Source organism: Eubalaena glacialis, chromosome 11 (genome assembly GCF_028564815.1).
Source record: "Eubalaena glacialis isolate mEubGla1 chromosome 11, mEubGla1.1.hap2.+ XY, whole genome shotgun sequence".
NCBI lineage: Eukaryota > Metazoa > Chordata > Mammalia > Artiodactyla > Balaenidae > Eubalaena > Eubalaena glacialis.
In genome coordinates, this window is record NC_083726.1 from 66,053,922 (window position 1) to 66,078,883 (window position 24,962).

Here is a 24,962-nt window from a genome sequence, read left to right on the forward strand (position 1 = left end):
GGGGGGGAGCAGGGCCGTGGCAGGCGGGGCGGGAATGGCAGGGTGGGGGCTGGGGGAGGGAGGGGAGGGGGGTGTGAGGAGTGGGTGCTGGGCACCGGTTCAGCTTGGGGGCCCCGCCAGGAAGGAAGCAGACCCTCGGTGTGCTGGGCGGGAGGGGGGTGGTAATCGCTGCTAGAGGGTGGGTTTGCCCGGCGCCTTTGGGGACCCCTGGGGTGAGGGTGGGAAGAGAATGCTGGAGGACGCAGCCCGGGGGTGGAGGGAAGGGGGAGCGGGCTGGACGGCCCGCTCCTTCCCGGGGTCTTGATCCCAGAACAGTAGCCGCTTGTTTTCCCAAGACTGGGGGAGGGAGCGGCCGGAGGAGAGGAGGGGGTGCGCGGAGGGAGGGGTTCCATTCTTCGGTCTCCCCCACCCCTACCCCGTTCCTCCGAAGGGGAGCCGGCCACCCTGCCCGGCGTCCGGGGAGGGGGAGGGGGTGTCCAGACAAAAGGAGCTTGTGCCTTTAAGGCGGGGAGTCCGGGAGCCGGCGGGGAGGGGACTTCTGGATCCGGGGTAGAGGGCGGCTGCGCTGGACAACAAGGGAGGGGGCGAGGGCCGGGCGGACTGCGGACGGCGGGAGGGACGGCCGGGACGCGCGGGCACGGAGCGGGACCGCGGGACGGCCGGCCGGCCGGCCGGAGCCCGCGGCTGCGGCGGGGCGGAGGCCCCGGGGAGGCGCCGACCCCGGCCGGCAGGTGAGACCGCGCGGAGGAGCGTCTGGGGAGGCGGCGGCGCCCGGCGCTCGGCGGTCGAGTCTCCGTGCGGCTGGCAGACTGCCGCGCGGCTCCCGGGAGTTTTGTGTCCGGGCGCGGAAGCCGGCGCGGGGGGAGCCCGAGGCCGTCGAGGCTGGCGGAGGGAAGTCCGGGAGGAGATGGGGGATCGAGGAGTCCTGGGTCCGGGGCTCAAGGCTCCCACCCTCACTCCCTGCCCTGTGCTTCCCTTCCTCCACCCGGGGCGAGTTCCCGGCTTGCTGGGAAGAGGGGGAGAGGCATGTACTGGGGGAGGGGCTGTCCTGAGGTTTTTGCAGCTTGGCTGTGGGTGAGCCTCCGAGTTTGAGGTAGAGTGTGATTGTGCTTCGGGGAAGGGGAGGCAGCCTGGGCGGAGGTAGGGATGCCCTCTGTCTGCAGGAGTCCCCCTCCCCTCACCCCAGACCTTGGGAATGAAAGGGCTGGTGTCCAGGCCTGCTGCAGGGTGGGCAAGGTGGGCAGACTTTATTCAGAACAGGCTCTGGGGCCTGACTGAAAAGCTAGAGGTGCAATCAGGCGGTGGATTCTTTTCCTATACCCTCTGCTTACCGGAGTACCCCTGTGACTGGAGGACCCTGGTGGGGTTTGTATGGTTGGGGTGGAGGTGGGACCTCAGTGCAGTCTTTAGGGAGACCAAGGGCTGGGGAAGGGAGGAGAAGCGTTGCTGGACCTCCAGATACAGGCCCTGGGGAGGTTTCTCTACATCTGGACAGGCCTGGAATTGAGGCCCACGTCCCAGCCTGGTGGGCGGTGCTGGCACTGAAGTGCCCTGCCTGGGCAGTGCCTTCTTCCATGAACTTTCTGAAGTCCTTTTAAATCCTCTGGAGCCTCCTTTTGCCACCTCCTGGGAACAAGAGGTGACCAGGAAGAGGGTTTGGGCGAAGCAGCGCGCAGAGCCATCCTTGGGGCTGGGCCCTGGCCTGCTTCAGACTCTGGGTCTCAGGCTGGAGGATCCAGGTTCGGGAGGGACCTGGGGTCTGGGAGACACTGGGCCTCAGTCTGCCAGGCTGAATGGACATGGCTCTGTCCATGGGAGCCGGTGGTGCCTGGAGTAGCAGATCTGTGAGAGAGAGCAAAGAAACCAGGACCCAGGGAAGGAGGGGGTCGGAGGCACAAGCTCAGGAGCCTATCTCTGGGGAGGAAGGAGGTGGTCTGTGGTTCGTAGTGATGGGTTCCTGGACAAGGAGGGTTGGGGCCCCATATAGGGAAGTTTTGTGGCTTTGAACAGTGCCCTGCCCTGTTCCCTGCCATACCAGCCTGGCGTGGGGTGCCAGGAGTAAGTTCTCCAAGATGGGCAGTGCCTGGAATGGAGCCCAGGGTGGGATGGTTGCAGTTGGTTGGACAATTACAGATCTCTGAAGCTATCCACTTGTGGGGTCAGGGTGTTCTTGGGAGGGTCACGCATTCCCCTGGACAGTGTACGCGCCTTCCTCTGTGGGTACGAGCCACATGTTAGGCTGTGCTTCCAGGGGGCTGGGAGCATGGCCAGAAACAGGTCTTTTGGGAACAGAGGTCTGGCCAGTGGGGTGGGGGGGCGGTGAGGACAGGTCAGGGGACTGGCGAGGGGGAGGAGGCTGAAGCAAAATGTCATGGGGGGCGGTGGGAAACCTGCTTACTCTGGGCTCTGTCTCACGCAGCTCTGGGGACTGACAGCCGAGGACACAGGGACTGATAGGGCCAGGCGTCTGACTGGCTGGGGAGGTGTGGGTTTTTGCTCACAATTTTCCTGTCTTTCCATCTCTTGGACACTGGCAGGGTTTTGGGTTCAAAGTGGTGTAGGGTGAGGAGAAGAGCTAATGTTTATTGAGTGTGTACTACATGCCTGACGGGTGCTGTTACATTCTTTCCTCGCAACTTTTATTGTTCCCATTTTACAGATGAAGAAAGTGACATAGAGAGGTGAAGTAACTTGTCCAAGGCCGCGACCCTAGCAAAGAATCACAATAAGGTTTGAAACGTGGTCTCACTCCAAAGATCTTGTTTCTAATGAAGTGTTTTGAAGAGCCAGACTTTCTTTGGTGACCTTTGCCAAATGTCAGCCTGACCAAAAGTCTTGGATTTTTGATCTGTCCCTCCAGATGGTGCCGTTGGTGATGTTAAGGGGTTGAAGGGCCTGCTGCTCCGTGGGATATAGGAGAAGGGATGCCAAGAGAACTTGGTGGAGGGTGTACCAGAGATGGGGGTTTCCCATGTGCAGAGAGGTCCCCAGTCCGCCTTCTGCTTTGTGGGCCCCTGGGTGTCTGCTTGGAGCACTGCTTTTGTGGCTTGAGCGTCTGGTCCTGTGGCCACCTGGGGCAAGCTCTGGGTATTCTCCCCCTTGTCCCCTAGTGAGTACAAATGTCAGTGCTGCTAGCTCTGCAGGTTTAAGTACGAGGAGCCCCTCAGGGTGCCCCGTGGGCATGGAGGAGGGTGGCCTTGGTGGGGACGCAGGCATCCATGGGTGGCAGTGCTCTCACCCTCACCTTCTCCTGAGCTGGGCTCAGCTGGGAGACACATTGAGGGTGTTGTCATGGAGTTCCCCCCCCTCCCCCAGGTCAAGACACTTCCCTCCTGGAGACATGAGATTTGGGGCTGACTTGATTACTTGTGATCTCTAGAACTTGGGCCAGCTGTATAAAACCACCGTGGACCTCAGTTTTTTTCTTCTTTTTTTTTTTTTTTTTTTGCTGTCAAATCTGTCCTGTGCCCCAGATGGCCACAGGACCAGCCTCACAGGGTTTTGGTGAAGATCAGATGGACTTAGGTATGTGAAAGGACCTCGAAAAGTTTCAAGCAGAGGGAAAGTGCATGGGAGTGTTATCCATCCATCCACCCACCTACCCACCTATCTACTCAACGAACATTTATTTAGACCCTACGAGGTGTTGCAGATGTAGCAGTGAGCAAAGCAGGCCAAAATCCTTGCCCTCATGAAGTTGACATTCCAGTTAGGAGAGACAAACAATGAACAAATAAGAAAAATATATAGAATGGCAGCTGCTGATAAGAGCTGTGGAGAAAAATAAAGCATAAAGCTCGGAAGAGAGATAGGGAGCTCCAGGAAAGGGGGTTGCTATTTTAATAGAGTGGTCAGGGAAAGCTCACTGATAAGGGGACATTTGAGCTGTGACCTGGAGGAGCTCTTATTCTAGGCAGAGGGAACAGCAAGCACCAAGGTCCCAGACTGTCCCGTGCATGGTGTGTTGGGGGACAGCAAAGAGGTTAAGAGGACTGGAGTGCAGTGAGAAAGATGAAGAATCATATCGTTATTATTATTTCACGTTAGCTTCGCTATACCAATGCTCTTGAGCTTGGTTTCTTTCTCTCTTTTCAACTTATAAATTGGTTGAGTTCCTACTATGAGCCAGGCTCAGTACTTGGGGTACCTGGGGTGGGGATAAAGCTCTGAGCAAAATAGATATCATCCCTTCCCTCCTAACATTTATAGTCAGAGGAGCAGAGTCACACATTAAACAAGGGATGATTTAATGATAATGGTGATCAGTACCATGGAGGAAATGTATGGAGAGTGAACAGGGGACCAAACTTAGTCTGGGTCGGGGAGCTGGGACATCTTCCTGAGGAAGTTATGTTTAAGCTGTAACCGGAGGGAGGAGTTGAATTTAACTCGGTGAAGTGTGCACAGTGTGTGAGTGTGATGGGGACGGATGTGGAAAGAGATTCCCTGTGGTACAGAGGTCACCGATTGGCAGCTCACAGGCTGAATTCATTGCGTAGATGTGATTTATTTGGCTTGCAGTGTTGAAAAATGTGAATTACTTGCCAGCGTTTAAAAGTCAGGAGATGTCATGTTAAAGCCTCCATTTTTTAAAATTAATCTTCTGTTGAAAAATCAGAGGATCAGGTTCCACTGGGACACCAGTGGCAACAGTCTCCCAGTGTGGGGTGGTGCTTGCCCCTGCTTGGGCTGCGCCCTCTCTCTCCTGAACTGGGCGGCTTTTCTCATTGACAGGCACTCGAGTGGGTCTGTAACCACCAAGAAATCAGTGCCTTTTAGGGAAGAGGTGAATGTTTAAATGAATTGCTTTGGAGTCAGACAGATCTGGGTTAGAATTTTGGTTCTCACACTTGAGTGGCTGCTTGATCTCGGGCAAGTGACTTCACCTCCCTCTGCCTCAGTTTCCTCACCTGGTGGATGGGGATGCCCTGGTCTTCCTCAGAGTCATTTCAGGAGGAGGATGTGTCTGAGGTGCTCAGCTTGGTAACAGGAAGCACTCAGTTAATGAAAGCTGCTGGTGGCGGCCATGACGGTGGTATTAACACCACCTCATTCCTTTCCTCCCAGCAGGATGTCATGGTTTAGTGGCCTCCTGGTCCCCAAAGTGGATGAACGGAAAACAGCCTGGGGCGAGCGCAATGGGCAGAAGCGTCCCCGCCGCGGGACTCGCTCCAGCGGCTTCTGCACACCCCGTTATATGAGCTGCTTTCAGGGTGCACAGCCACCCAGCCCGACCCCCGCAGCCGCGCCTCGGTGCCCCTGGCAGGATGAGGCCTTCATCCGGAGGGGTGGCCCAGGCAAGGGCCCGGAGCTGGGGCTGCGGGCCGTGGCCCTGGGCTTCGAGGACCCTGAGGCGACCGTGGCAGTCGGGGCCGCTGAGGGGGCCCCCGACGCGGCCGCCAGGAGCAGGCGAGCTTGCTGGCGCCGGCTGGTGCAGGTGTTCCAGTCGAAGCAGTTCCGCTCGGCCAAGCTGGAGCGCTTGTACCAGAGGTACTTCTTCCAGATGAACCAGAGCAGCCTGACACTGCTGATGGCGGTGCTCGTGCTGCTCACGGCCGTGCTGCTGGCCTTCCACGCGGCGCCTGCCCACCCTCAGCCTGCCTACGTGGCGCTGCTGGCCTGCGCCGCCATCCTCTTCGTGGCGCTCATGGTGGTGTGCAACCGACACAGCTTCCGCCAGGACTCCATGTGGCTGGTGAGCTACGTGGTGCTGGGCATCCTGGCAGCCGTGCAGGTCGGCGGCGCCCTGGCAGCCAGCCCCCACAGCCCTTCTGTAGGCCTCTGGTGCCCCGTGTTCTTCGTCTACATCACCTACACGCTCCTCCCCATCCGCATGCGGGCCGCTGTCTTCAGTGGCCTGGGCCTCTCCACCCTGCACTTGATCTTGGCCTGGCAACTCAACCGTGGTGATGCCTTCCTCTGGAAGCAGGTGGGTGGTCGGGGAGGTAGGCGTGGGGGCACCAGTCCGGGAATGAGAAGGGGTCTGCTAATTGAGGGTGGGAGAGTCATGGGTGGACACGGGTGAGGGACGTCTGGCTGTATCTGGGAGGAGGGATGGGTCTTCATTTGGGATCTGGGGCAGAAGGCACTGTTAAGGGAAGGGAAGGCTCCAGAACCTAAAGCCTGTGCTCTGTCCCCGTGGGCCACAGTCTACAGCTCTTTAGCCTGAGGCCCTTGAAATAGCATAATCTGTAGAGACCCAATGTAAGGCTGGAGGTGGGCAGGCGACGTTTAGCCCCAGGGTTGGGGCAGGGCTGAGAGGGCTGGGTAGGCTACATCCAGACTTTGGCTTCTCTGGCCCCAAGTTGACACTTGAGACTCAGGGCCTGGTGCCTTCCCTGCAGGGCAGCTGTAGGTGGTGATCTGGAGGGATCAGGTAGGTTTTGGGTGGAGTTAGCAAGGGAGGAGTTGCCTCTCCTGGACGGAGGCCAGCTCCGGGAGGACCGGGAAGGTGATGAGTGGGTCAGTTCTGTCCTGGGCCAGGAGTAGTTTGGGGCTGGACTGTTGACGAGAGGGGCTTTAGGCTCCGACCGCATCCCGCCCTCTTCCCACTGGGCACCAGGGCTCTGGCAGCCTACCTTGAGGCTCTCTGCCCCTGTGGGCTTCCGCCTCTGGCTTCGGAGTGGTGTGTGAGGTGAGGCTGTCGCAGAGGCTTGGCTGCAGGCAACCCTGGTTGTCCAGTGGGCTGCATTCTTCTCTGTGAGATGGTAGACAGCTAACCTTACCTCTCCCAGCCTTCGTTTCCCAGTCTGTAAAACTGGGATAAAAATAGTACCTACCTCATGATGTTGCTCTTAGGGCCCCACCCTCTCTGAGTGGAGTAAAACCCGACAGGGTAGCGCTCTCACCTGGAGGCAGGGAGCTGTGGGGATGCTGTAGGGGATGGTTCCCAGTGAAGGGACTTCCCGATGTCCCTTGCAGAGAGATGTGAGCCGGTGGAGTTGGCTGTCTCGTGTCATCCCCCTGACCAGGGACAGGGGCTCTTGCCCAGCTCATCCTTTAGGGGCGGCTGTAGGCACAGCCCCCCAGCCAGCACACCTCGTGATCCCTCCATTGGCACCCTGATTTAGATGGTGCTGTCCTCTGTCTCACTCAAGGTTTGAGGGAGCCAGCCTCTGCCTTGCCCAGGGCTTGTGGCCTGTAGCCCACCCTAGCCCCACCTACAAAGAGGAAGTTGCCTGGGGCTCCCAGGGTGCGAAGCTGGGTGCTCTGGCATGATGCCCTTCCCTGCCCAGCCTGTGGAACAGAATGTACCTTTTTAAGAGTAACCTTATAGCCAGTTTGTTTGTGGAGCACATACCCGCAGGGCACTGTCAGATCTCTTAAAGGGCCAGGGTCCTTCTGCCACTGCTAGCCCCCAGTTTCTCTCCAGGGTAGCTGTCACACTGGGCTTTGGAGCTGGACTGCCCTCTTGGGGAAGGAGGAGCTTGGAGGTGGTGCCTCCCTTCCCCCATCCTCTCTGGCTGGCTGGGGTAGGTGGGTGTCTCTTCTCTGCTCTCAGCTGGCATGGTGCCCAGAGCCAAGCCCAGGGCTTGACTGGGGAGGCGCAGTCCCATGGAGGCCAGGACTATACCAGTCTCCTGCCTCTCCGGGGCACCCAGCTGCAGCCTCACCCAGTGGGCGAGTGAAGAAAGCTGCCTCTGCCCTGTGCCAGTCCTTGGGGCCAGGGCAGCCCATACCACTTCTCTGAGCTGAGAACATGCCTAGATTCTACATCCAGTTGGCGTACAGGTTCTCTGCACCCAGCTGGCTTACAGGTTTCTGGGTTGGATGGGGCTGTGGCCTCCTTTCTAGGCTCCTTGGTCAGCCCCTTCCCGGATCCAGCCCCTTCATCCTCCTATGACCTGCTCACTCAGACACACTGAGCAATTTCACCCAGTGCCCCAGCCCAGCCTGGAGTCTCCTACAGTGCCCTGACATCCATTTTTTCTCACAGTCGGATAGGGGTCTGTGTACAGATCTATTTCGGTCTCTTGTCCCCCTTCCCCTTCCCTCCGCCATGACTCACATTTTCCTCTTGGGCTCCTGGGGCCAGGAAGGGAAGTTGCCTGGGTTGCCCCCCTTTCCTTCACCCCCACTGGGGGCTATTCTTAGAAACCCCCGGGGGAGATAGTGTGCCCCCCTCTTCACCCCTGCTGCTGGGAGGGGGGCCTTGTGAGCTGGACTGAGGAAGGGAAGCTGGGAGGCCAATCCTAGAGGACGGGAGCTGGAGATGGCTGGGGGTTAGCCGGACCCCTCCATCTTACCCAAGGAAAATGAAACCAAGGTCCCAGAGATTGAGTGACATGCCCAAGTTTGCAGGACTAGTTCTGGTTCCGGGCAGAGCCCAGAACTCCTGGCTTCCAGTTGGTGCTCTTGCCCTCCCTTCTCCCCAAACCAGAGCCCTGCCCCAGCCAACTCTGGGGTGGAGCCACAAGTTCCAGGTTAACCCCTGAATTTCCAGAAACACTGAGGTCGGCTTCCCGTAGACTTGCTCTCCAGTCAGTGCTGCTGCTGCTGACTGAGGGCGGAACATCCTAGGATCGGGGTCCTAGGGCATGGGGCCTGGCTGGGCCAAGTGTTGGGGTTGGCCAGGCATGGTGGCACCCCATCCCAGTTCCGAAGGGTTCTTTGTGTCAGTAGAATTGATGATTCCCAAGCCTGGGTTCTGAGGCTGGGCCTCAAGAGCTTAGGTGAGTGGAGTGAGTAGGAATCCTGGGAACCTGGAATGTAGTTTACAGTAGGGTTAGGACACAGCATTGGAGTCTGACTCTCCTGGACTCAAGTCCCACACTGGCTACTACCAGCTGTGTGATCTTGGGCAAGTTACATAGCTTCTCTGTGCCTGAGTCCCTCACCTTTCAAATGAGATAGTGCTACTGATTTCATAGAGTTGTAAGAAATACATTCGTTAACATATAGAGGACACCTATAGAATCTAGGCACATTAGTAGGCAGCCAACAAATTAGCTCCAGTAATAATAATAGTAGAATTATTATTATATTAATCTATGTCAGGGCAGGGAGGGACCTTGGAGATCTCATTCTCCCTCTCCAGGTTCTAGATGAGCATACAGGCCCCTAGAGATGAGGTGACTTGTCCTGGGCACTCACAGGAAGATGTAGAGCTCAGGTCTTCTGGGTGTCGTCCTGTAAGGAGAACCACCTGCAGAAGGAACATCATTTGTCCTTTGGGGTGATTGTGGGGCAGGGCGTCATAGTGTGCTGGGCCAGGCCCTGCGACCTACCTGGCGCTGGTTGGTGTTTCTGCTCCCAGGAGCTGTGAGAAGATCACATTTCTAGCCATGGAGTGATCCAGGCAGGGAGCTGGAGTCCTGTGGGGATGGGGAGGTATGGCAGGGGTGGGGACAGCTTGGGAAAGACAGGGCACAGGATCCTGGCTTCCTCCCCAAAGCAGTGCATCTACAGAGAGCCTAGCTAGTTGCACCTGTGTGTGTTGGGGGTGGTCACCATTTGCCTCTGCCACCCCTCTGCAGCTCGGTGCCAACATGCTGCTGTTCCTCTGCACCAATGTCATTGGCATCTGCACACACTACCCGGCTGAGGTGTCTCAGCGCCAGGCCTTTCAGGAGACCCGTGGTTACATCCAGGCCCGGCTGCACCTGCAGCATGAGAATCGGCAGCAGGTGGGGCTGCCCCCCCTGATCACGGCCTTCCCCCATCTCACCTGCAAATAGCTTGCAGACTGGATCCACCACCTCATGCAACTCCATGGAATAGTGTGAATGGTTCCCCCTGATTGTGTATCACAGAGGCCCTTTGACACTGGGGTTCCTGTCCTGTCTGAGGGGGGGAGGGAGTAGATGGAGTGCATCTGAGGGGTTGAGTGGGCTGTAGTCAGAGAAGGCCGGGATGTATGTCTGCTGAGGACTCTAATGGGGGAGGGTCAGGCCACGGTCCAGAAGGGAAGCTCAGGTCTCCAGAGAGGTCTCGGAGGGTTTTGGGGATGTGGAGGGACCAGGAAGGATTAAAATGTGAGGCCAAGAAGATAGTGGTCCTCTGTTGAAACCACTGGTCTAGGAGCGGCTGCTGCTGTCCGTGTTGCCCCAGCATGTTGCCATGGAGATGAAAGAAGACATCAACACAAAGAAAGAAGACATGATGTTTCACAAGATCTACATCCAGAAGCATGACAATGTCAGGTAGGGTGGGGGTGGGGAGGATGCCGGGAGAGGTGCGGGATCTGGGAGTCTTTGAGGGCTACATCGCCCTTCCATCTTCTGCCGTCATCCTCAGCATCCTGTTTGCGGACATTGAAGGCTTCACCAGCCTGGCATCCCAGTGCACGGCGCAGGAGCTGGTCATGACCCTGAATGAGCTCTTTGCCCGGTTTGACAAGCTGGCTGCGGTGAGGGTGCTAGGGCTTGGGGGTGGGGCCTATGGGGTGAGGGCAAGCCTCATTGGCAGCGGCCTTGGGGGATGGGGGCCGATGGAATCTGCAGTGAGGGTAGTGGGCCAGGCAGGCTGGGCTGGAGTAAAGGTGACTCTCCCCCCACTTTTTCTCCTTTAGGAAAATCACTGCCTGAGGATCAAGATCTTAGGGGACTGTTACTATTGTGTGTCAGGGCTGCCGGAGGCCCGGGCAGACCATGCCCACTGCTGCGTGGAGATGGGGGTGGATATGATCGAGGCCATCTCGTGAGCACCGTCCCCTCCCAGGCTTCCTGGAACTGAGGGTGCCCCAGCCTGCTCCTACCCTTTGATGTGTCCTCGGGACTTTTTCTCAGTCTTGGCTGTCTCCCTGTCTTGGAGATCCATCACTGGGGAGGGGAAAGGATCTTTCTTCAGCCTGTGTGAAGACCCATGTGCACCTTAGACTCCAGCCAGCTGGGATGGGGTAGGGGGAGCCAGGGTGAGGGGGATTTGGGCTGGAGAAAATGCCAGCTGAGTGGGCCCAAAGGGAGGGTAGTGCTTCCTCCTCTCCTAGCTCAGTCCCATAAGATGCTGCTGGGCCCCTGCTGGTGAACAGGGTTCCCAAACATTTGTCCTTGGGCCCCATGCAGCCTCTTGCCCGTGTCCTGCTGAGGGTGTGCCATGTGCCCTGCGACTGGGTCTGTCCTTGCCCACTTGGCTCCAAGGCGAGCACAGGGCCTGGGCTCTGGGCTGGGAGTGGGGAGGACTGTGCCGGGGGCTAAGCCAGGCCGCCTCCTCCCAGGCTGGTGCGCGAGGTGACAGGTGTGAACGTGAACATGCGCGTGGGCATCCACAGCGGGCGCGTGCACTGCGGCGTCCTTGGCCTGCGGAAATGGCAGTTCGATGTGTGGTCCAATGACGTGACTCTGGCCAATCACATGGAGGCCGGGGGCCGGGCCGGGTGAGCATGCATCCACGGGGCGAGGGATGGGAGCCCCTGGCAGAGCTGGGCTCTCACCCTCCTGTCCCGCCCGCGCAGCCGCATCCACATCACTCGGGCCACGCTGCAGTACCTGAACGGGGACTACGAGGTGGAGCCGGGCCGCGGCGGGGAGCGCAACGCCTACCTCAAGGAGCAGCACATTGAGACCTTCCTCATCCTGGGAGCCAGCCAGAAACGGGTCAGGGCTGGGGTGGGGCGGCGGTGGGCAGACGGGGACAGGGGCAGATGGGGGGAGCTGGCAGAGGCCTTCTCCGGGCCACTCTTCCCAGCCTGTGCCCACGCTGCCCACACAGAAAGAGGAGAAGGCCATGCTGGCCAAGCTGCAGCGGGCGCGGGCCAACTCCATGGAGGGGCTGATGCCACGCTGGGTGCCCGACCGCACCTTCTCCCGGACCAAGGACTCCAAGGCTTTCCGGCAGATGGTGAGGGGCCCACGGCGCCGGGACCTGGGGCCTCGCTTTCCTGTCTCCCTCAGCACTCTGTGTCCTCCTTGCCTCTGCTGCCTTCCTTGTCATGGCTGCCGTCTCCATAGTTTCTGGAATTGGGGATAGGAGGGATGATTTCACCCCAGGGGTCCCAATCCCCCCAGAGTCTGTGGGGAGAGCCCTCAGCGCAGTGCTGAGGGTGGGGAAGGGATTGTAGAGGTGAAGGTTGCCTGCCCTTCACCTCACTCACACACTCTGTCCCTTTCTCCAGGGCATTGATGATTCCAGCAAAGACAAGTAAGTCAGGTTGTTGAGTAGGGAAGAAGGGCTGGGCGAAGGCACTTGCACCCTGGGGCGGGGTTGCGGGGAGCCGAGATCCCCCTCTTCCCTGGACCTTAGATGTGTCTTACCGGGAGCAGGTGCCACCCACCCCGCTCACACTCCTTCTTTGAGTGCTTCCTGTGCCCCTCCCTTCTCATCGCCTGTCACATGGCAGTGCTCAGGCACCTGGTGAAGCCATGTCCCCTGCCCTCAGCCGGGGTGCCCAGGACGCCCTGAACCCTGAGGATGAGGTAGACGAGTTCCTGGGCCGTGCCATCGATGCCCGCAGCATCGATCAGCTGCGCAAGGACCACGTGCGCCGGTTCCTGCTCACCTTCCAGAGAGAGGATCTTGAAAAGAAGGTTTGGGGGATGCAAGGGCAGAAGGAGGAGGGCTGGGGGAGGAGGGGAGGTCCCGGCAGGGAAGTCTGAGCACAGGTGAGGTTTCTGGGGAATGGGGAGAGGTTTCTGGGGAGTGGGGAGGTGACCACAGGGCACAGTGGGGATTCATATCAACTGGGCCAACTGGTAGTGCCCTGCCTTCCCCAGGGCGGAGCCAGCGCCCAGCTCAGTCTCCTCTCCCTCAGTACTCGCGAAAGGTGGACCCCCGCTTCGGAGCCTATGTGGCCTGTGCCCTGTTGGTCTTCTGCTTCATCTGCTTCATCCAACTCCTCGTCTTCCCACCGTGAGAGCCCTGTCCCTCCTCGTTTGGCTTCTCTTCCCGCTACCACTTCCCACAACCTTCCTAAACGTCCTCGCAAGCACACGGTCCCTGGGGCCCACAGCCTGCCTGCCCAGGGAGTGGGACGAGGATGTCCAGATCTTCCAGAGTAACATTTTCCCTGGCCCTCTTCCGCCCCAGCTCAGCCCTGATGCTTGGGATCTATGCCAGTATCTTCCTGCTGTTGCTGGTCACCGTGCTGACCTGCGCCGTGTACTCCTGTGGCTCTGTACGTGGGGGGGGCCTTCCAGGGCTGGTGGGGGAGGCCAGGCCAAGGGCGGGGAGGGAGGAGAAGGCCGAGCCTCTGCCATTGGGCCCCATCCCTGGGTGACCTTACCCGTTGGCTGACGTGGCCTCCATCTCTCTGTCTCCCGCCTCCCGGCAGCTGTTCCCTGAGGCCCTGCGACGTCTGTCTCGCAGCATCGTCCGCTCACGGGCACATAGCACTGCGGTTGGCATCTTTTCCGTCCTGCTTGTGTTCACCTCTGCCATCGCCAACATGGTAGAGTTCCAGTGGGAATTTTTCTGCCCCTCCTCTGTTCCAAGCAGTGTTCTGGGTGCTGGGGGTACAGAGAGGAATGAGACACATTTCCTGCCCAAAGCAAGGGTGAGGTTAACCCCTGTCCTCTCTCCTTGCTCCCCCTACCTCTTGTCATCCCTCAGTGAGAAGTTGGGCCCCTGGGGTGTAGGGCCCCTGGGTTATAAGGCATGGCCCTTGTAACCCCTCCCCTCCCTGGTTACCCTGATATACCTCCCCCGACTTTTGCAGTTCACCTGTAACCACACCCCCATACGGACTTGCGCAGCCCGGATGCTGAATTTAACACCTGCTGACATCACCGCCTGCCACCTGCAGCAGCTCAATTACTCACTGGGCCTGGATGCTCCCCTGTGTGAGGGCACCGCACCCAGTTGCAGCTTCCCTGAGGTGTCCAAGTGGTGCTCGGAAGGGGTGTGGGGGGGTCCTGATCAGTTCCGTTTATCGACCCTTCTGTGCCAACCCTGATGATGGGCACTGGGGACCCAGGATCTCGCCAGAGTCTCCAACTCCAGGAGCAGCCTGGGGCCCTGGTGTGCTTTAGGGGTGTGTGGAGGGTGAAGGAGGTTTGGGTTTGAGGTTGTGGAGGGGAGCTTGGGTCAGGTGGGGGCGTGCAGTGTTCTCCCTGCATGGGAGCGCCATGGCTTCTGCCTTCACCCAACACTGCCTCTGCCGTTGCTCCCCAGTACTTCGTCGGGAACATGTTGCTGAGTCTCTTGGCCAGCTCTGTCTTCCTGCACATCAGTAGCATCGGGAAGCTGGCCATGATCTTTGTTCTGGGGCTCATCTATTTGGTGCTGCTTCTGCTGGGTCCCCCAGCCACCGTCTTTGACAACTATGACCTACTGCTTGGCGTCCATGGCTTGTGAGTTTATCCTCAGCCCCGTTAATCCCCCAGGAGCCTCTTGACCCTGCTGGGTCACTGTGAGCCCCCTGTGCCCTTGGAATGCCACCACTCACCCCTCACATGTTGGGGGAAAGGAGGCAGCACATGACCCCCAACAGTCACCTCAGGGAAACCCCAGTCCTGGGAAATCCCTTGGTCTTTAGGGTAGACATTAAAAAAAAAATTCCCTCTTGCATTTGCATGTTGCTTTCATATCCACTCTTAACTACCTGTAGGTCACACAGCTGCTTGGTGGTAGAGCCCTGGCTAGGAAAGGAACCAAAACTCTGACTCCCGCTTGAGGGCTTTGCCTGGGAAAACACACTAGCTTTTCCTCTGCAAAACCTCACCCCGTGGGATATGTGGTAGAAATATATGGTGCGGTGGAAAAAGCCTCTGGAGTCTGCTGTTTGAATCCCTACTCTGCCACTTATTAGCTGTGTGTCTTTGGATCGGTGAATTAACTTCTCTGAGCCTCAATTTCCTCATCTGTAAAACGGCAATGCCATCTATATCACAAGGTAGTTGTAAAGATTATTATAACTAACATTTATCGAAGGCTTGCTGATGCCAAGCGCTCTGCCAAGCCTTTTGCATGCATTATTTAGATCTGATCACTCTTTGATTGATGAGGAAGCCGAGGCTTAGAGAGTTAAGCAACTTGTTCCAGGTCACATAGCTGGTGAGTAGAGGAGCCAGGAGTGGAACCTCTGCTCTTAATGAGTTAATAGAAGCAAAAGCCTTGGCCTACTGCCTGATTTATGGTGCTCAGTAAATGCAGTTTCATCTCCCCTTCCATGCCCCGACCTGGCAACCCAGGAAGAACCGATGACTTTGTCTCTTGTGTCTTCCTGCCAGGGCTTCTTCCAACGAGACCTTCAGTGGGCTGGACTGGTGAGTGAGGGCTCTAGGGCAGCAAAGGGTGGGGCTGCCATATGCCTCCTTCAGACACTGAGCTTGCCTCTGCTTCCCTCAGCTCAGCCGCAGGGAGGGTGGCACTCAAATATATGACCCCCGTGATTCTGCTGGTGTTTGCACTGGCGCTGTATCTGCATGCCCAGCAGGTGGAATCAACTGCCCGTCTGGACTTCCTCTGGAAACTGCAGGTGACTGGGTGGGCTCTGGGGTGGGGGAAGATCCTAGGGGCAGAGCCTGGGCCACGCCAGGCATCTCTTAGGCTGGCCAGGGCTCAGGCTGCCCCGAGCCCACCCTGGCTCCATGCCTTCTCTGTGCCTGTCCCCTATCCCCTGCCTCATCCTGTCCCTGCCCCCTCTACTTCTTTGCCTGTTCTTTAGGCGTCATCTGTCCATGCCTTTCTTCTCCACGTGGTTCCCTCTGATGCCCATCTCCAGGTGTTGGCCGCTGCACCCACGCCTTATGAATGTTGGGCAGTGGGTGATGGGTGTGGTGTCCACAGGCAACAGGGGAGAAGGAGGAGATGGAGGAGCTCCAGGCATACAACCGGCGGCTGCTACATAACATTCTGCCCAAGGACGTGGCTGCCCACTTCCTCGCCCGGGAGCGCCGGAATGATGAGCTCTACTATCAGTCATGTGAGTGTGTGGCCGTCATGTTTGCCTCCATTGCCAACTTCTCTGAGTTCTACGTGGAGCTAGAGGCAAACAATGAGGGTGTCGAGTGCCTGCGGCTGCTCAACGAGATCATCGCTGACTTCGATGAGGTACTTGTCCAGTCGGCTGGTGCTGGCAGAGGGTGGGGGGACTTGGGGACCAGAGGAGTGGGGAGAACTTTGGATAAGAAGGCCAGGATTGGAGGGGATGGTTGGTACTGGGAGGAGGAAGGGAGATTTGATGGGACCCAGAGATGTCAGGGGTAGGAGTAAAGGTAGGTACAGTGGAGTCAGGGACAGGTGCTCACGAAGGTGTCACAGGCAGCAAGCTCAGCCCCAGTGGGGCAGGGTCATCATTGTTGGGGAGCAAAGGAGGACGTGAGGATCTGTGGAGGGGCCGGGATAGGTAGCAGGTGGGGGTCATTGAAGACAAAGCTGGTAATCTGTAGACTATGGCCCCATGAGGCCAAGTCAGCAAGATGATCCCCTGAATAGAGAAAATGGAAGCAAAATATGAAGAAGTGACCTGAACATCCAGGTCAGGAGTGGGTTGTTCCCTATTCTGGAGGGAAGGCACTTCCTCAGCCTGGGACTCAGTTTCCCCAGAGGTGAGGGTTGGAATAATTGATGCCTGATATCCCTCCTGTGGTTTTGGGTGCTGTAGCGAGCTGTCGAAGTTGACCTGGAGCTGTGTGCTCAAGTCCTGGCTTGGGTTTTGACGGCTGCCCGGTGAGGGAGGCTGTTTTCCCGGCTCCTTAGTCCTGCACTGAGAGCCGCAGCTGGAAGCGGGGCTCACTTGCCGAAAGGAGGGGAGTGTTGAGCCAGGGAAGTGGAGAAGGGGGCCAGGGCATGGCAAGGATTGAGGCTTGAGGCGGGGCTGGGTTTGGCCTGTCTGCCTTGACAGCCGGGTCCCCCTGTGCGGTCCAGATCATCAGCGAGGAGCGGTTCCGGCAGCTGGAGAAGATCAAGACGATTGGTAGCACCTACATGGCTGCCTCTGGGCTGAATGCCAGCACCTATGATCAGGTGGGCCGCTCCCACATCACTGCCCTTGCCGACTACGCCATGCGGCTCATGGAGCAGATGAAGCACATCAATGAGCACTCCTTCAACAATTTCCAGATGAAGATCGGTGAGAGGGCCCGGCTGATGGCAGGTTTTCCCAGGGCCGTTTCTGGGTGAAGCTGAGGCCGCAGGCTGGGGATGGCGTCTCGTATTCCCCATCAGGAGTCCTGTGGGGCTTTCCTTTTCTCCCACCTCCTCTACTGTCTGATAGTAAGAACAGAGATCATTTATTGAAGGCCTGCTCTGTGCTAAGCACTGTCCCAGGCTTTTTTTTTTTTTAAAACACATATCAATCCTCACATTAGTATCCCCTTTTACAGATAAAGAGATGGACTCTAAGAGAGAGTAAATAACTCAGCCAAGGTCATACAGCTAGTAAACGGCTGAACTGGGATTCAAGACCAGGTTTAGCTACACTCCAGTACCCGTGTCCTTTTCTGTGGCCAGTCTGATAAGAGGCACTTCCTCTCGGATGAACTGGTGGATGGGAATGGTTAATAGCATGGGTTCTGGAGTCAGACTGTCTGCTTTGAATTCTGGCTGTTCCACTTAACTGGCTTATTTAGCAAGTTGTCTAACTTCTCTAAACTTCAGGTATCTTTTCTGTAAAGTGGGGATGATGATACCTGTCTTTTGGGGCTGTTGAGAGGATGAGGTAGTGCAGAACGCTTACAGAGTGGTTGGCACAGAGCGCGCATCGGTAGATTAGCTGCTGTTCTAGCATAGCCGTCTTGACTCAGGGGAGCTCCTCAGCTGATATGCCTGCATCTTCCATTCTTTACGACTAGGAGGCTTGTCCCTTTTCCAGTTTCTTCTCTGGGTCCTTCTAAAGTTGCCCAGAGGTGGGTGCCTCCCTGGGCTGACTGTGGAACAGCCACTGCTCTCGATTGCTTACTGCTGTCCCCACTTACCCCAGGGCTGAACATGGGCCCAGTTGTGGCAGGCGTCATTGGGGCTCGGAAGCCACAGTATGACATCTGGGGGAACACAGTGAATGTCTCTAGCCGCATGGACAGCACGGGGGTCCCCGACCGAATCCAGGTGAGGGGGATGTGAGCAGAGGCTGGGAGGGGTATGGGTCCAGAGGGCTTCCGCAGGGCCCTCTCTGCAGTCAGCTAGGACAGGGGAAGGGTGGCGCTGTTCTCTGGTTGGTGGAGTCGGGGTTGGGGGAGGGGAGCTAGCATGAGCAGAGAACCCCTGGACTCCTGCAAATGCAGCAGGAAGGATCCTGGGCTAAGCAGGTTCCCCTCCCACCCCACCTCCCCAGGTGACCACGGACCTGTACCAGGTTCTAGCGGCCAAGGGCTACCAGCTGGAGTGTCGAGGGGTGGTCAAGGTGAAGGGCAAGGGGGAGATGACCACCTACTTCCTCAATGGGGGCCCCAGCAGTTAGCAGGGCCCAGCTACAAATTCGGCTGAAAGGACCAAGGTGGGCATTTGAGTGGACTCTGTGCTCGCTGGGGGAGGCTGTGACAGGGGGCGCTGAGCCTCCAGACCCTGCTGACCATGAAAGGGAACACCCCAGCAGCTGTACGTGGACCATGCTCGTCTGCCCTCAGGCTGGTGAATGAGGGGATACCAAGAGGATTATGCAAGTGGCTTTCTTTCTTAACTGGGGTAGGGGCTGTTTTCTCTCCTTTTTTCCAGCTTTTGGGAGCAGGGGAGGGGGCAGCAGCAGAGGCAGGGGGATGTCTCCTGCCTGAGAGATTAAAATGGCAGCTTGCCACGCCCGCCCTTTCCCTGTCTGTCTGGGCACTAGGCTCAGGGCTGGGCCCTTCCTTTCCCTCTTTTTCCTGGGAATATTTTGTATAAAGACTGGGGCAGGCTTGAAGAGTGCCTATTCCATCCTTGCCTTCCTTTGCTATGCCTGCATCCCCAGCATGGGTCCTGGGCACTCCCCACCCCAGCCAGGTCTCCCTCACAGACACAGGGCACGGGAGGGAGATGTTCTGGGGACCCAGCTCTGTCCATATTTCAGGGGAATGTTTCCATTTGCCAAATCCTAGTCCCATGATCTGTCCCCAAAGGGGAACAAAGGGACTTCTGACAGCTCAGATTAGCCCCGTTTCCTGCACAGCTCCAGGGAAAGGGGCATCTGGTCTCATTGGTACTGTGAAAATGCCCAGCCGGAGAGCAAGCGTGTGCGTGGGGATGTCAGAAGATCAGGAGCTGGATGTTCGCCTGCAGGTGCCAAAGAGAGCAGGCCGGCCAGGGACGGGGGTGGTGCCAGACTCTGATCCGAGGGTCAGGATCAGGCCCCTCTGCCCCAGCGCGCTCTTGCTGTCTGCTGCAAGGGGGCACAGAGCATCTCTACCCCTTCTGTTGCCAAATGGAAAAGGGCCAGGGCATGGAGGAAGATGACCCTGATCCCAAATCTGTCCTCCCAAGCCTCTGGCACTGGGGAGGGCCCGTGTGTCTGTGTAACTGTGCGTGCACGGTGGTCTGTGTGTGTATGTGTGTCTGTGTAACTGTGCGTGCACAGTGGTCTGTGTGTCTGTGTAACCGTGCATGCACGGTGGTCTGTGTGTGTGTGTGTGTGTCTGTGTAACCGTGCGTGCACGGTGGTCTGTGTGTGTGTGTCTGTGTAACCGTGCATGCACGGTGGTCTGTGTCTGTGTAACCGTGCGTGCACGGTGGTCTGTGTGTGTCTGTTTTCCTGGTCTGTGTGTCTTTGTGCTCCTGTTCCTTGGCTCTCCACCCCGGGTTGCCTCTTTCCTGTGGCCTCTGTCTTCTGGGAATAAGGCAGGATTCCTGATTTCAAGAGATGGAGAGAGATGCCCCTGTTGCACAGGAGTGGGATGGGGTGTGGTAGCAAGAGGGTGGCCCTGGGGAGAGGAGTCCTTTTTGTGCCAAATCCCTAAGTGCCGTTTGGGGGCCACATGTGCAGCATGACTGTCTCCCTGCCTGGGGCGGGGACCCAAGCGCCTGCTTGAGGCCCACAGTGCTCCTTGCACTTGAACTGTCTGGGGTTTGGTGGGCAGAGGCTCAGGAGTTTCCTGGGCTCCCCAGCTGGTGTCCTGGGATGTGGTATGCTTTGGGGCTGGGGTAGCATGGGATCCCTCTGAGGACCCAGATTCTGGTACTAAGGGCTAGGGGAGGGGAACCTGGACCTCAGCCTTCCCCAGCCTTCAGCTTGAGCCTAGCGTGCTCTGGGCTCCCCAGTCCCCACGAAGCCTGCAAGAGCTGGCAGGAGGGTTAGGAGGGCTGGACCCTAGATTCCCTTCCTATCCCTGCCTGCCTTTTACCCTCTTCCCTGCAACCTCCTTGCCTCTGGACTGAATTAGTTGGTGCCTTGGTTTCTCTGTCTGTACCTATTTAAGCCAGAGGCATTAGCCAGGATTTTGCTTGAAGATCGCATTGTCTTTGAGGCGTTAGAGAGGCAGAGGAGAGAGGGTCCCAGAGTTGCTGGGTTTGGGGATTGGAAGGGGCAGGTGGTACTCTTGCCCTTTCTCATGTCCTTTCTGACTCTAGCTCCTTGCAGAAGCCTGGTTTCTGGCTCGTACTGCCTGCTTTGGGGGATCTTCATGCATCAACCAAATGGGCCATCAGTCACTTCATTAGCCAAGGCAGGAGAAGGGGAAAAGACTAGTTGGTCCAGACAGAAAGTCAACTCCCCTTCCGTCAGCCACATCCCTGGACAGGAAGGTTCTGCGTGGGGTCCTGGGGCGGCGATGAGGCTGTAAGGAGACCAGAGTGGGAGGACTGCAGTCTTGGGTGACTTGTCTCTGCTTCTTGCCAGGTGGCAGGGGCCTGTCCACACCCTGGCTCCCTGTACCGCAGTGCCAGCCGTGTGCTTCCCCCGGGCTGACGTTGCCCCCTTCCTCGCCAGTTGCAGGGGGGAGTCAGTGGATGGGAGGCCCGTGGACTTTGGTTTTATAATGTAACCAGTGTGTGTGTGTAGGGGGGGAGGGTGTGTATACCATGTATTTCAGTGAAATATTTAATATATTTAAATATCAATAAAAATCAAACTCTTTGTAAAATTCCCTGTTCTCTGCAGCTGTTCTGGGCCCTGGGTTGGGTCAGAAGTGGCAGAGCCTGGGGTAGGAGGCAGGCCCCAGTCTGGGGGCTCTGCGGACCTCTCTCGTCTGTGGTCACAGGGCTTCCTCTGGTTTCCTCCTTGCCAAGGTGAAACTGCAGCATCTTCACAGAGCGTGACTACTCTAAGGCCTGTCAGCATCCTGAGGAGCAGGGTGTCTTCCGAGACTTGTTACTCTGACCCCTGCCATGCGTGAGCTCAGGACCCCCTGTGGTGGTCTTCCCAGTGCCCGGGCCCCTCCCAAACCAAACACCAAGTTCTGGCTCCTTCAGGAATCTCTCACAGTCCTGATCTCACAGGAATTTGGGTATTGGAATAATTTCCCTCCCCCTCACTTCCAGGGCACACAAGTCACTTCTAGTGCAATCTGTTTATTCCATGTTCTCAATCCCCTCCTCCCATTAGTCAGCCATTGGAACCAGGACACCTCCCTCTGTCCCTCTTTGCCCTCCATCCAGAGTTTATCTTGTCCTTCTGCAGACACTTCCTGCTCAATACAGACTGAAGTTTCTGTCATTGAGAATAGAGTGATCCATAAACCTGGAAAAGAGAGATAGGGTCTCAGATTCAGCCAGGTTAGGCTGGATGGGGGCGGGGGGGTGCTTAAACCTAGAATGGGCAGAGGTAGTGATGAAGAAGTGGGGCTACTGCCAATGGATGGTGGTTAGAGGGGTGCGAGGTGGCAATGAAGGGAACCGAAACACCCCAGGCCTCCCACAGGAGTGCTGTAGATATTCGCATCTATTCAGAAGTCATATCCATAAGGCAAAACGCAAAGACACAGACCAATCTTTAGTTCCTTTGAATGCCACCACTGCCCAGATTCTGGGGCCAGTTGTCCCTGGTAAGACCCAAACTTCCTATTCCATTTCCCAACTCTGACTGGAAATGAAAGTCTCCAAGGATTTCAGTGAGGGGAGGGAGGAATACTTTCCTTGATCTCCCCACCCTCACCCTTCCAGCCTAACCTGGTCATTGGGCTTTTGATGAGGCAGTGGCAGGGGCTCCGGATCCATGGCATGGTTTCCTCTGGGCGCACTCCTGGATTGTGGGACCGCCAGAAGCTGAAGTTCTGAGCATCAGTCAGGGGTACTCTGAAGACCTGATTGGGGACTGAATGGTTGGGGGAAGGGCAGGTTATCCAATTGCTTAGAGTCCGCTCCCTTTTGTGCCTCAGGGCATCACAAGCCCAGCCTAGCAACTGGGCCTGACCAGGTGCTGAGAAGTCCTGGAAATGTGGTCACCACACCGAGTTCCACTTCTGGATTCCAGCATCTCGCACCCTTCATGGTCAGTGGAATCAGTCTTGGTTCTTCCTGCCTCTACTATAAGCCCGTCTCCAAGAGAGCTTTCCCCAAGTGCTAAGGTGGTGGAAAAACAAGTGGTCAACCCACTTGGTTTGTTTTCTTTCTTTCTTTGGCCGTGCTACGCGGCTTGTGGGATCTTAGTTCCCAGACCAGGGATTGAACCCGGGCCCTCGGCAGTGAGAGCACAGAGTTCTAACCACCCAACCCACTTGGAAAATGTGCAAGGTGAGTCTACTGGTTCTTTTTTTTCCTTCTTTGCTCATTTCAGGTAATTCTCTGAAATTTAGCAGTGATACTACCTCATGTTTGGATATTACTAATACCATTTATCAAGTACCTGTTATGTTCTAAATGTTGTATTAGGTATTAGGTGTTTTTAAAATTTTGAAGTAATACCAGACTTACCTAGATTTTCTTTTTTTTGGATTTTCACTCTTTATTTATTTGGATAAATCTAATTATACCAGTGTATAAAATTTGTATATTTTTAAAACAAAATTATAGCCTAATATTCTGGCTGTATAGTCTCTATAATCATTATTTTTAAAAAAATCCCTAATATATATTGAGTAGATGTTATATTTTTCACTTAGTTGTTTTCCTGTTAATTGATAAAAAGCTTTTAAAAAGTTTTGCTAGTAGAAATAACAGATATTCCTCTTCATGTGTATCTTTTTTAATTTCTGATAGTATTTGTTTTTTTAAATTAAACTTTAATTTTGAGATAATGATAGATTCACATACAGCTGTAAGAAGGGGAAAAACAGAGATCTTGTGTACCCTTTAGCCATGTCCTCCCAGCCCCCACCTTGGTAACATCTTGCAAAATTGTAGCACTTTATTACAACCAGGGTATTAACATATTGATACAGAAGGTTCTACCACCACAGGATCCTGGAGTTGCCCTTTTATAGCCACATCCTCCTCCCTCCACCCCTTGGTGATCAATAATGTGCTCTTCAGTTCTATAGTTTTGTCATTTTAAGAATGTTATATAAATGGCATCATACAGTATGGGATCTCTTTTGGGATTGGCTTTCTTTACATAGCAGAATTCCCTGGAGATTCCTCAGTATTTGCATGTATCAGTAGGTTGTCCTAGGTGCTTTTTTAAATGTACATTTTATCTAACTTTCACAAAAAATGCTACAGTATTATTCCGATTTTCAGATGATGCAGAGAGATTAAGTGGTTGAAGGAATTTGCCCAAGGTCACATGGCTTGTTTGGAGTTTAAACTCAGTTCAAATTCCAAAGCTTTGATCCTCACAATTCTGTAAGATTGGTAGAGTAGGCATTTTCTGTTTTTTTTAAATGAACGAGGAAGCAGGTTAAAAAAGGATAAGTGATTGCCCAGGGTGAGACACTTAAAAGAGACAGAAATAGTACTCACACCTGGATCTTCTGCTTCCAAGTCTGATTCAGTTTTTATTTTATCTTGCTTACCCCACCATTCAAGTCTACTTTCTCCTTCTTCTTCTCAGTCTCTTCTTGGCTCTTTTTGCCCCCATCCTCTGCTCTATAACAATGCCCCACCACAGCCCAGCCATTCTTTAGGAACTCAGACACATCTTTTCTGCCCCTGGCATGTGACAAATCCAAGATACTTACATGTCTTTAACAACACCTTCCGTACAGCTTCTTGGTACCTTGTGTGGCTATTCTGGTGCACGGAATGATTCCCATCTTCTGAGATAATAGGGGGAAGCCTAGTGGGCTCTGGTTCTTTCTGGTCTGAAACGAGAGCAGACTTGCTCTGAGTACTTAGCAAATGGGGTTATTTGACTTTCTGAGTCTCTGGTCTCCATGCCAACCAGGCACAGGGCAGGGATCTCTCCAAGCCACTCATATCCGATTCTCAGGATCTCAGGAGTCAAATCAAAATGCCTGTGACAGAGGGGAGGGAGGGAGAACAGTGATCAGACCTTCCTCACTACTCTCTTGCTCCTCCCTGACTCCTGGGTTTTGAGTGGCCTCCTGCTAGAATCGGGATATTGACAAATACTTAGGGTTAGCGTAGGTGGAAAAGGCCCCTTGTCTGGATGGATATTCCTTTCCTGAGACTGGCATATTTGCAGAGCTTCAGTTGGTCTAATAGGGGAAATTATGTTTAAGCTAAGTGTTGGAGGATAAGAAGGGATTCATGGGACATAGTAGTATCAGGAAGAGCATTTCGGGCAGCAAGATATCAAGTGCGTTAGAAGCACTAGAGAGGTCTCAGCTTGCTGTTGATTTAGAGCTGGACTGATGCTGGGTAAAGTGGAGAGGGACAGGGCCAGCAGCTGGAAAGGCAGTGTAGAGTAGGGTAGTGTAGACTTAGCATTCTTATGGGGCTTTAGGAATCTCCTCTGAGGCAAAATCTGTATCTTACAGTGACTGAAAAAACCAGACCTTCCTTACCCAGTGCTATGGTCTGAATGTTCCCATCCCCCCCAAATTCACATGATGAAAACTTAATGCCCAAGGTAATGGTATTTGGAGGTGGGGCCTTTGGGATGTGATTCATGAGGGCAGAGCCCTCATGAATGGAATTAGTGCCCTTGTAAAAGATACCTGAGAGCGCTTCCTTGCCCCTTCTGCCATGTGAGGAAACAATAAGAAGTCTGCAACCTGGAAGAGGGCCCTCACCTGGCATCCTGATCCTGGACTTCCAGCCTCCAGAAATGTGAGAAATAAATTTCTGTTGTTTATAAGCCACCCAGTCTATGGTATTTTGTTATAGCAGCCTGAATGGAC

The 24,962-nt window shown here is 55.7% G+C and overlaps 2 protein-coding genes across 13 annotated transcripts in view; one reads left to right on the forward strand and one right to left on the reverse strand.

Moving 5' to 3' along the window:
* The first annotated feature begins 121 nt into the window (after nt 1-121).
* ADCY6 (adenylate cyclase 6) lies at nt 122-20,864 on the forward strand. Of its 11 annotated transcripts, none has more exons than XM_061205241.1 (24): nt 122-138; nt 2,660-2,730; nt 3,474-3,525; nt 5,068-5,929; nt 9,477-9,626; nt 10,021-10,142; nt 10,237-10,348; nt 10,511-10,638; nt 11,156-11,314; nt 11,393-11,534; nt 11,650-11,778; nt 12,053-12,078; nt 12,278-12,464; nt 12,689-12,786; nt 12,964-13,051; nt 13,208-13,324; nt 13,592-13,750; nt 14,047-14,225; nt 15,105-15,140; nt 15,223-15,352; nt 15,664-15,927; nt 16,744-16,948; nt 17,798-17,922; nt 18,149-20,864. In XM_061205241.1, the coding sequence occupies exons 4-24, from the start codon at nt 5,072-5,074 to the stop codon at nt 18,272-18,274; spliced, it is 3,540 nt and encodes a 1,179-aa protein (XP_061061224.1). In that variant the 5' UTR covers nt 122-138; nt 2,660-2,730; nt 3,474-3,525; nt 5,068-5,071; the 3' UTR covers nt 18,275-20,864. The 11 variants fall into 11 exon arrangements, 10 of the variants coding, with proteins under 10 accessions (XP_061061224.1, XP_061061222.1, XP_061061223.1 ...); XR_009702528.1 differs by lacking the exon at nt 122-138 and having other exon boundaries at nt 18,149-18,498; nt 18,959-20,864; XM_061205239.1 differs by lacking the exons at nt 122-138; nt 3,474-3,525 and adding an exon at nt 653-731.
* A 411-nt stretch (nt 20,865-21,275) lies between these two features.
* SPMIP11 (sperm microtubule inner protein 11) overlaps nt 21,276-24,962 on the reverse strand; it is a 31,211-nt gene continuing 27,524 nt past the window's right edge. For both annotated transcript variants that reach the window (XM_061205251.1, XM_061205250.1), the window contains 3 exons: nt 23,838-23,960; nt 21,889-22,033; nt 21,276-21,460 (listed from right to left, as the gene is read on the reverse strand). In XM_061205251.1, coding sequence (XP_061061234.1) covers nt 21,412-21,460; nt 21,889-22,033; nt 23,838-23,960 — 317 coding nt within the window. In that variant the 3' untranslated portion in view covers nt 21,276-21,411. The remainder of the gene's footprint in view (nt 21,461-21,888; nt 22,034-23,837; nt 23,961-24,962) is intronic.